This window comes from Hyperolius riggenbachi, chromosome 11 (genome assembly GCF_040937935.1).
Source record: "Hyperolius riggenbachi isolate aHypRig1 chromosome 11, aHypRig1.pri, whole genome shotgun sequence".
Classification (NCBI taxonomy): domain Eukaryota; kingdom Metazoa; phylum Chordata; class Amphibia; order Anura; family Hyperoliidae; genus Hyperolius; species Hyperolius riggenbachi.
Genome location: NC_090656.1, coordinates 45,870,065 through 45,881,150, shown reverse-complemented (window position 1 = coordinate 45,881,150; position 11,086 = coordinate 45,870,065). Strand labels below are relative to the sequence as shown.

The 11,086-nt window shown below is 43.8% G+C and overlaps 1 protein-coding gene across 2 annotated transcripts; it reads right to left on the bottom strand.

The window, feature by feature from the left end:
• Positions 1–226: 226 nt before the first annotated feature.
• On the bottom strand, positions 227–4,564 carry MAF (MAF bZIP transcription factor). Of its 2 annotated transcripts, none has more exons than XM_068259488.1 (2): positions 3,072–4,564; positions 227–1,393 (listed from the first exon to the last, which is right to left on the bottom strand). In XM_068259488.1, exons 1-2 carry the CDS (start codon positions 4,136–4,138, stop codon positions 1,336–1,338), a joined length of 1,125 nt encoding a protein of 374 aa, XP_068115589.1. In that variant the 5' UTR covers positions 4,139–4,564; the 3' UTR covers positions 227–1,335. The 2 variants fall into 2 exon arrangements, with proteins under 2 accessions (XP_068115589.1, XP_068115588.1); XM_068259487.1 differs by having other exon boundaries at positions 227–1,388.
• Between the last annotated feature and the right edge of the window lie 6,522 nt (positions 4,565–11,086).

Here is an 11,086-nt window from a genome sequence, read left to right as displayed (position 1 = left end):
AAATACTAAAAAAGAAAAAAACAAACAAATCTGCATTGTTTTAAAATTGTGCAGTAATGCCATTCTCTTGTTTACAACTGCATTTTTGTATTAGCGTTCTAAACAAATTTGCATTTTATTATATGCTTGGAGGTTATATCTTAGTGCAATTCAGTCCCAAATACTTCAATTCTGAGCGAAAAAAAATGAAAAAAAATAAAAACACATTTTATGAAAGTAACTACCCTTTGAATATGCATAGGGTAACTACCCTTTTAATACTTTGGTTCTCAAATACAGTCAGTGGTAAAGCTTGGGTTTTTAACACATACCCAACTTATATTTAAGTTGCAAGCACATGCGTTGAAAACTACCTAAAACAGTTTGATTTCTAACATCTTTCAACGTCACAACAGTGAACAACTTAAAGAGCATTGACATTAATCTATGACTTCTAAAATGGGTCTAACTCGTTCCATGGAAACTATGACAATCCTTCATCTGTAGCGAACATTTCTAAAAGGGCTAGCAGATTCAATTAAAAAATAAATGTAAGAAATGTATTACAAACCCATAGCATTCCACATTCGACAGCAACCAAATGCAAAAAAAGGGTGTTTGTTTGTTTTTTTAAATACATTTTTAGACTGTCATTAGCTCACAGCATTTAGTCCCAAAACATTTTTTTCATAAGACATCTATCAAAGTTGCTTATATTTCTTAATTTTGCCACATTTAAATAACAAAATCCATTTGCCATCTTTTGGAGGAAAAGCAATCAGTGCATTCAAAATAATAACAATAAAACTGATATTTTGCATATTTCAAAAAAAATAAAATAAAAAATAAAAACAAAAAAGCATGTTTCTGTAGTAGATGCAAACTTTAAGGGAGGGTCTGGGTTGCACTTTTTTGTTTTAAGTCAAAAAAGTGATGAGTAACAAAAAGTAGGTGTCATGCTATAATTTGTCCAGAAGTCCATTTTCAAAGCGAAAAAAAAAGAAAGAAAAAAAAATAATAATTATACCATACATGTCCAGCATGCAGGGCCTTCTTATTAATATATTGTCTCTTTTTCCCATAAAGGCTTAAGACATTAACAGTTCTTTGTTGCCAAGACATTAACAGCAAGCACAATGCATGAGATGAGCATGGGTTTAATGGTAGGCCAGTTTCACTCATTCTGGGCCATACAGTCAGTCACATGAAACACTGAAGTTTGAATGAAGGCTTCATTTTGGCAGGTTGCTTTACACGTCATCTCCTCTTATTTTTTTGTTTTAGGTCAGCAACTCTTAAAATGATGAATTCAGCGAGATAGTCTAAAAATTCACATTTTTTGTTTTTATTGCAAGCTCATATGAAGGACTCGGGATGGCAACAATTCTGCTCTTTTTCTCTCTTTCTTTCTGTCCTTAAAAACAAAATCAGAAACATAAAGTGGATGGTTTGTTTTAAAAGAGCAATCTTCATATGAGTGCAAAGGCGTTAGATAGGTGTATAGCAAGCCAGAAATAGCATGTAAAGAAAAGGGGATGAAGAAAAGTCTTATGCAAACCCCCACCCACTCTATCATCCCAAACTCTCTAAAAATGAATCTGTCAAAGTTTTCTGAAAAAGAAAATACTGTAAACTTTCTCGGGCAGTTTAGGCACTGTTATTGCTATGCCAGTTCAATAGCTATAACAATTCAAGGCGATGTCAGATGGTTGTAGCTCGTGAGTCGTGACCTCTTTCCAGTACTTAATCTGGGGTCACAATTTTCTTTCACTGTTTTTTTCTTTTGAGAATTGGTGCAATGCAATGTCTTAATATACAGGATATAAAGTGTGCATTGCCAGTGCCAAGGGTTTAGATTGTGATGTTGGTTTAATACGAGCAATCAAAAGTTATCATTTCAGCCCACTGAAGCAGTGAAGATTGATTTCTATCTTATATGGGTTGGGGTTGGTCCTCACCCTACATCGGCTTAGTACTGGCTACTAAGCAAACAGGGCTAGCTATAAGATACAATTAATACACAGTGGACATGCAGAGCTTCTACACATTGTAAAAACATTCAGAAAAATGCTGTTAATCAGCCCACTAAGCAAAGTATCCCATAAAACACAATGGAGGGGTCTAGTGCTAAGCAGGAGCAGGTAAGCCCAGCATGCCCACTACTGTATCCAAGGACCAGCGAGAACTATCCACCCAGCCTTTAACTGTCTATTAAAGTAAGTTCTAGTGAGCTGTAAGTATATTTCTGCCTTGTAAATGTTGGTTCAGGGAGGGAAGGAGAACGCTCAGTTAACCATTTATAACTGATAAAACAGGACTATGACATGAGGTGTCAACACTGAACACCAGGGACAAAGCATCCAGGGAGGGATTTTCAAAACCTGGGACTGTGGCTAGAAATAGACATTTGGCAACTATCTGCAGCTTGGCTGGGTGATTAAATCCTCCCTCACAACTTAAACTTTTCCAGCATTAAGAGATGATATTTGCAAAGCATGACCATGCAGGATTACGCAAGAAAGCAGGGGCGTAAAAAGTCAAAGAAAATTCAAACCAGAAAAAAAAAAGAAAATATAGAAAGTGGACCATCTGGTAAAGGGACCCTTGTTCTCTTCAACTAACATGAACACTGGAGATAGGAGAGGCTCAGGCTGTATGAGCATGTGGAAATTTTCAACATTACATGATATAGAGGGTTTCTGGTATCATAACAGAAGGTGAGAAATGCACCACTACTGACCCCCAAATTCTGAAAACAAACTAGTAAGTACCTAAAACCCCCTAGGGGCTTTGGGCATGCAGAATGACGGTGGTATAGTTGTTACTACTAAAAAATATGGAGGGAACTATATAAAAGTAAGTATTTATGGGGGGAACTATATATAAGTAAGTATTTAGTAAAGGGCCTTCCACAGCTATAAGTGGAAATAAGTGTCCTGCAAAAGTTGCAAAAGTTTGGAAAAGTTGACTAAAGAGCCCAGTGAGTGTGAAAAAGATGGAAGAGGAGTGGAGATGCCCCTTTAGTGATACCCCAGGTGCGAGTGGGAGAGAGAGAGAAGGGAAAGAGAAGAATCTCAGGGAGAGACACTCACATGAAATACTCCGGAGAAGAGGAGGGGTTGTCGCTGTTGCTGGAGCCGTTTTCTCGGAAGCCGCTTCCCAAGAGCTTCTCGTACTTTTCTTTGTAGGCGTCCCTTTCTCGTAGCAGCCTGGAGATCTCCTGCTTGAGGTGCTCCACCTGCTGCAGCAGCTGGGTCTTCTCGGACTCCAGGACGTGCCTCTGCTGCACCCTCTTGAACCTGCAGGACTGCGCATAGCCCCTGTTCTTCAGGGTCCTCCTCTTCTGCTTCAGCCGGATCACCTCCTCCTTGCTCACCCCCCTCAGCTGCCGGTTCAGCTCCCTCACGGACATGGTGACTAGCTGCTCGTCGGAGAAGCGGTCGTCGAAGTGCAGGTGGTGGTGGTGGTGATGGTGGTGGTGGGGCGCTTGGTGCAGACCGGCCACCACTGAGGACGATGGGGAGCTTCCTCCACCGCCTCCTCCTCCGCCCGATCCTCCCGAGGAAGGAGGCACTCCGGCTGAGTGGCCACCAGGATGGTGGTGGTGATGGTGGTGGTGGTGAGGAGCACCGTTCTGGGCTGCCGCGGCTGCGATCACTGCGGAGACCACCGCGGCTGCAGAGCCCAAGTCTTCCCCGGGCATGCCACCCGAGGAGCCGTACTGCTGCCCCCTGGCAAAGCCATCGTAGCCCTGGAGCTGCTGTGCTTGCTGCTGCTGCTGCTGCTGCTGTTGGGTGTTGCTGCTGATCAGGGCTTCCACCGCGTCCTCCGGGCTGAACCCCAAAGCCTCCGGGTTGATCTGCTGGGGGTAGCCGGTCATCCAGTAGTAGTCTTCCAGGTGGCTCTTCTGGTCGCTCCCGGAGCTCGGGCTGGGGGCCGAGAAGCTCGGGGAAGGGGGCACCGAGCTGCAGGGCGTGCTCATCGGGGTGGAAGACAGCGATCCCCCGGCGATCAGGCGGCCGCACTGGCTGATGATGCGGTCGGTCTCCACCGGCTCCTTTTTCACTTCAAACTTCATCAGATCGAAGTCATTAACATATTCCATGGCCAGGGGACTGGTGGGCAGGTCGGAGCTGCTCATTGCCAGTTCTGATGCCATCCTTCTGCTGCCGTTCCCAGTCCTCCACAGGGGTGGCAGAGGGGACACCAGGCTGCTGCTGGGACCTCCTGGCACGGGGTGAGCCAGCTTTGCTCTCTTGCTTGTCGCCCCCAAATCGCACTTGGAGAAAAAGAGGCGATCACATCAGAGCACCATAGCGGCGCCCTCATACATCCCAGCAGTCCGGCTGCTCCAGCTCTGCACGCTCAATGACTTCTCGCTGCTTTTCTCTCTCTCTCTCTTGTCTTGGCTGTTTATTGAGTCTTTCGTGGGTTAAGCAGCACCAACTACTTTCAGTCTCTTTTAACACTTCATGATCAAAGTTTGCAAGAGGTCCCAGAAAATGTGGAGAAAGGGAGAGGGGAGCACCAGCGACTCTCAGGCAAGAAAAGGGGATTTTCAAGGATCATTCAACAGAGCCACTTTAAAAGCATTGCTGAGTTTTATAGCTGCCCTGACGTCACTCTCCAAATGGCAAATGGACTGGGGACAGCGGACCAATGGGAGATCGGATGCCCAGTCCTCATTAGCATAATAGTATATAAACTTTAAGGAGGGGAGCTGTCAATCACCGGCGATCAGCTGACTGTCAGCTGGGACTGAACCTGAGTTAACTCTTTGCGGTGCGGTGGTACCCTGGCTTTTTTTTCTTCTCTTCTTTTGTAGCAGGGGGGTTAGGAGGCTGATCCTGACGGAGAATTTATTCCACAAAGGCTTGCCTTCTGCGCTGATCGCTGCTCTTGCTGTAAAGAGATTTATTTTATTTTTTGTATCTTTTTTTTTTATTCTACTTTATACGTCTTTATCGATTAACCCCTCCCCTGCCAGGCTTCTCTCCCCAGCTGCCAGTCTCCCGTGAGAGTAATCTGCTCTGGCATCGCAAGGGTGGATGCTGAACAAATGTTAACCTCTTCTCCACTCAGCATCCAGCTGCAAACTGCCCCATCTGCAGCAGCCAGAGCGGATCGGTCGCAAGGCACACACACCATGCGATCCTCTGTATGTTTGCTTCTGTTCTCCTTACAATAGCCAGGGAGACCTCACATTATGATTAACATGAGAGGAGTCTGAGCTGGGGGTAAGACTAGGGGCAGCTTCACAGTCGGGGGTATTTGTACAGAAAAATATTAGCAAAAGGGCTGAGAGGGGTTGTGTCTAATGTAGGAGAAACACGTGTGTGCTAAACTTTTATACAATTTGACCAGACTGCAATGGGAGTTTCTAGTGCATAGTGTGTATGAAGTTTGTGGTGTGCCTTGATACGTGCATTCAAGTTAATGCACAACTATACAGCAGTGTTAGAATGTGTGTGTGTAGTGTGTGTGTGTAGTGTGTGTGTGTGTATAGTGTGTGTGTGTGTGTGTGTGTAGGGTGTGTGTGTGTGTGTGTAGTGTGTGTGTGTGTGTGTGTATAGTGTGTGTGTGTATAGTGTGTGTGTGTGTGTGTGTGTGTGTGTGTGTGTGTGTGTGTGTATAGTGTGTGTGTATAGTGTGTGTGTGTGTGTAGTGTGTGTGTGTGTGTGTGTATAGTGTGTGTGTGTATAGTGTGTGTGTGTGTGTGTGTGTGTGTGTGTATAGTGTGTGTGTGTGGTGTGTGTGTGTAGTGTGTGTGTGTGTGTGTGTATAGTGTGTGTGTGTGTATAGTGTGTGTGTGTGTGTGTGTGTGTGTGTGTGTGTGTAGTGTGTGTGTGTGTGTGTGTGTGTGTGTGTGTATATAGTGTGGGCGTGTGTGTATAGTGTGTATGTGTGTGTATAGTGTGTATGTGTGTGTGTGTGTGTGTATGTGTGTGTATAGTGTGTATGTGTGTGTGTGTGTGTATAGTGTGTGTGTATAGTGTGTGTGTGTGTGTGTGTGTATATAGTGTGTGTGTGTGTATAGTGTGTGTGTGCACGTGCAACTATTGTATAGTATGGATGTCTGTGGTGTGTGTGTGTGTGAATGAGTATATATATATATATCACTGTGTATGTGTGTGCATGTGTGTATATTGTATAGTATAGATGTATGTGGTGTGTGCGAGTATATATATATAGATAGATAGATAGATAGATAGATAGATAGATAGATAGATAGATAGATATAGATATATATATCACTGTGTATGTGTGTGCATGTGTATATATTGTATAGTATGGACGTATGTGTGGTGTGTGTATATGTATACAGTAAATACACACACACACACACACTTCATGTTTAATGGCTTTGCATGATTTGATTATGGTGCTGTACATTTCCCCATACATATTCCAGTGGCTGACAATAGCAGGCACGCTGTGCATGCACTATGTTCATTATCACAGCTAGGTGTCTGTACAGCACAGCTCTTTGTAGCTGGGAAGTAGGCTAGCTCAGTAGATGTGCAGCTTGCTTGTTGTCTGTGAAGGGTGTAATTATCACTGAGTGTCAGACACAGCGAGACTGATCCAGTATTGGGGTTTGGAGAGAGACGATCTCCCCCTCTCGCTGCCTGCCTGTCCCCAGCCTGTAATCTGAGCGTCCTGGAGTTGGTTCCCTGCCCTTTGAACTTTCACATTTCAGTTAACTATTTTATACTTATCTTGACAGCAGGAAACTTCAGTGGCTGAAACACATTGACACAGGAGAGACCTGGGATCCCTTGCAGTGTATAGCTAAATAGAAAAACTGTGTAATATTGCAGATACAAATGACAAAGTTACAAGAAGTAAAGTGGAATAAAAAACAAGGATGTCTTTTTGATTTTTAAGTATGATAAAAATGAATGCTAGAAAAAATATAAAATGAAATTAGTGATGTTCTTTTATTAAAGCGGACCTGAACTCAGAACTTCCTCTTTACTCTAAAAGATACGCAACAGCATGATATGAGGGGGGTATTAGACAGGCTAAACTCTCTAAATACATACAGGGTGCATTCCTCTTTTTTATCCTTCTGTCTTGTGCAAGAGTTCAGCTCCACTTCAAACTCCAGCACAGGGAAGAATTCTACTTACGATGTATAGAAGCTGTTGTGTTTTGCATCTACTGAGATTGAGGGAGGGATCACACTTACAAAACACAGACACATAACATTTATATCGCCCTTTTCTCCTGGAGGACCCAACGCGCCAGAGCTGCAGCCACTAGGACGCGCTCTATAGGCAGTAGCAGTGTTAGGGAGACTTGCCTAAGGTCTCCTACTGAATAGCTGCTGGCTTACTGAACAGGCAGAGCCAAGATTCGAACCCAGGTCTCCTGTGTCAGAGGCAGAGCCCTTAACCATTACACCATCCAGCCACTTGCATCTGCCGGAATCGTAGATGATTTTCCACATTTGTTTTGCTGCACAATTGTGCAATTTGCATAATGTTTTAACTAGCGGGGTTTTTTCACGGTAGCTATTGATTTCCTTTAAAAACCTTATGCGTTGTGCGGTTAAGTGGTGCAGGTTGTATTTTTTAACGCTATTCGGAATCGGGAAACACAACAGCACCACAGACTATCATTATATGCAATTCCGCACAAGTTTCCTTGTCTGCGGCAAAACGCTGCAGATTTACTCAAGTGTGACCCCTGCCTGGTACAACTTACAATTCTGGAAGTATGACTTGAAACAGCCTAGTTGAAGGTGTTAGCAGCAAGCTCAATAGGTAGTATTGTAAAGCTAGCCATACACTATGCAATTTGGAGTAGATCAGGGAAATAATCAATATCTTCTGAATATTGATTTTTTTTTTGCTTGTCTTTTTCTCTGCATGATTAGAAATTTGTTTTTTCTAATATCAATTTCATTGCCACAGCTTCTAGCTTTGTACTGTCTGATGCAGAGCAGGATCAGCTATGAGGCAACCTAGGCAGGTGCCCAGGGGCCTAGTGAGGGCCAAGTGACGTACGTAAAAAAAAAGGGCAACCAGATATTTGGGCACCCAGGAAACCCTATAGTAGAATAGGGGTATATTTACAGATATTCCACTATTTAAGTGTAAAAAATGACTGTAAAATATCAGTATCACTACACAGAGAGTTAAATGCGTGCATTAAACACCAAGTGAACACCTGGCATAACTGTCTAAGCAAATTTGGCCTAATTGGCTATTCATGAGACAATGCTCATGCAAATATGCATTCGCTTTCGCATGCCGACTTATGCAGGGTCAAAAACCAATGCCGCAAAGCGGTCGCCCTGCGGGAATTAATTCATGCTACATTAGCACTATCCAGGAGCACCACGGGGAGGCTTCCCAATGCCCGCATACAACCGGGGGACCGCGAAAATATCAGTATTAAATACAGATGTTTTACTATTACCTATTACAGATTATTTTACTAAACCTAAGCCTATTCTCATACTGACTACACCCACTACCCATGCCTAAACTTAACCACTCCCCCATAGCTAACCTTAATTGTCCCCACCATGGCTAACCTTAACCACTCCCCCATAGCTAACCTTAATTGTCCCTCCCCTCTCTATGGTTAACCTTAACCAGTCCCACATAGCTAACCTTAATTGTCCCCGCCCCCTCCATGCCTAACCTTAACCACTCCCCCATAGCTAACCTTAATTGTCCCCACCCCCCTCCATGGCTAACCTTAACCACTCCCCTATAGCTAACCTTAATTGTCCCCACCCCCCTCCATGGCTAACCTTAACCCTTCCTCCCTCATGGCTAACCTTAACTGTCCTGCGACAATTAAAAAAAAAACTTAAAAAATGGCAAACTCCCGATATTTAGCAGGCATCCAAATTTCTCCTTACCGATAAATACAATGGGGCCCTTATAGTGATACCCAAGCTTCCGCCACTAGTGGGCACTCAAATTTCCTGCTTCCGTTAATAGGAGCACCTGGCTGTCAGCTTCTCTGACCTCTCACTCCCTCAGCTCACTAAAAGGAGCATTAAGGGCAGCCACAGGTACTATCTTAGTGTAGTATGGATACAGAGGCACCAGAAGGATAAAACTATCTAAAAAGTTTAAAACATGAGGAGGCAGTGGTGGACTTACCTCCTCCAAGCACACACAAAAATTGCCAATGTGTTTGTCAAATACAACGAGTTTATTTACATACTCCGGGGGACAATGCAACGCGTTTCGCAGGTTTGATCCCGCTTCATCAGGCAATGACAATGGAGCAATAACATGTGGTCAGTAGAACAGCCAGGCACCTCTGTCTACCTAGGGCCTATTTCAGCTTCATCTGTCTCAATGCAGTACAAAGCTATGGAAACCTCAGTCACACAGTGCTGCTGCCTGTGCCACTGCCTTTCCCCACACTTCCCCTGGGAGCGATTACCAGGCAAGTCCAATCACTATTCAATTGTAATATTGATCATAAATGCCATGGTTTTAATCAATTTTCATTAGATTTAATGTCAAATCTCAAGTCTAATCTATTAAAAATATTGAGTCATTTAAGGACATGCCATCCTGACAGCGGGGGAGGGGCAGTCACAGACAGCTGCCTGATAAGGTTAGAGCTAGTAGCTATGGGGGTCGGTGCTGCAGGAAGTGGCTGTGCTGGCTCCTTTCTTGTCATCTATTTAATAATAATTATTGTTATTGTATGTTTATGTAGTACTGAGACATTTTGCAGGGCTATTACATAGTCTATATTGTCATGTCACTAACTGTCCCTCAGAAGATCTTACAATCTATACTCTACCATAGTCAGTCATTGTGTTTTGTTCCTATTGCAGTCTAAAGCCTTGTACACACCTCTGAGTATTGTCACCAGAGAGGGATTGGGACTCAATGCCTTGGGCGATAGAAACAGCCTCCCATAGCTAAGCAATGGGGCTCCGCCTAACTCCTGGCCCCCCAACTGCATACTGTGTTATGGACAAGGTTCATTGTAAAAAAAAAAAAAACGTGATGGGTGCACAGTGTCATTTGTGTTGGGGGGGATGTTTTGTTTGAGGCTACTTATTAACCTAATCAGGAGGGTTCTGCACAATTAATACAAAAGCCTGTAGAATTTGGAATAATTGGTTTAAAATTTAAATTATGGATCTATTTTTAGAAAATAGACAGAAGCAGATGCATTTTAGCACGCCAGCTGTAAGGTGCGTTTTCTCTGGTCTCAGCCTGTCCTTTCTATGCTCGAGGAACCACGTATGCAATGACATCACCATATGACTCCTCCCTTGGGCCGTGTGGACAAGCAGTGCTGTGCATTATGGCAGAGCCACTTTTACAGTACAGGTTCACAGTTTATAGGTTCACATATAGAATATACAGTATATCAATGTAATGAATCTCTCCATACACAATCGTGTATTATTTCACCAAGTATGTGAGCTTATCTAAGGGCTTCTTCAGGGCTCAAACCCACTAGCAGCGCTTTCTAAGCGCTTGTGATTTGTAAAAGCTCTTGCTAATGCAAAGTTAATGGGGATTTTTATAAAATCACATCACTCAAGTGGGATCACACCCATAGCATTACATTAGCAAGAGCTTTTCAAATCACAAGCCTAGTGGGTGCCAGGTCTCACATGGATAGCTGAATAGTGCACTTGCCATGGACTGAATTCTCTGTTCTGCTGGGAATTCTGCATCTTCCTGTTGCTATATATTGCAGCCAGATAGCAGAGTTTTTACCCCTTATGTATGTCAGTTAGTTACTTTTCAGCAGAACACAGCCTCATGCCTGGTCTAGAAGCTGATACCGCCATGCTTAGATGTGCATATGCAGTACATTACTGGGCAGTGCAGTTCTGGGGGCGGTGCAAGCATAAAGCATACAGTGACCGTTGCATTGCGTTCCCTGGCTCAGTGACCGTTGCATTGCGTTCCCTGGCTGTGACAGCAGGAATGCAATGAAGGCACACATTTTGCTGTATTGCGCTGCATGCAGTGCGTTACTATGACACACACTATTGTACCTCAGTGCACCCGCCCCACTGTGAACGTCGCACCGCAACCCACCCCTGTACACATGCGTTGCGACTTTTGATCATCTTTGTGAATTCTATTTTTGTCGATGTGCA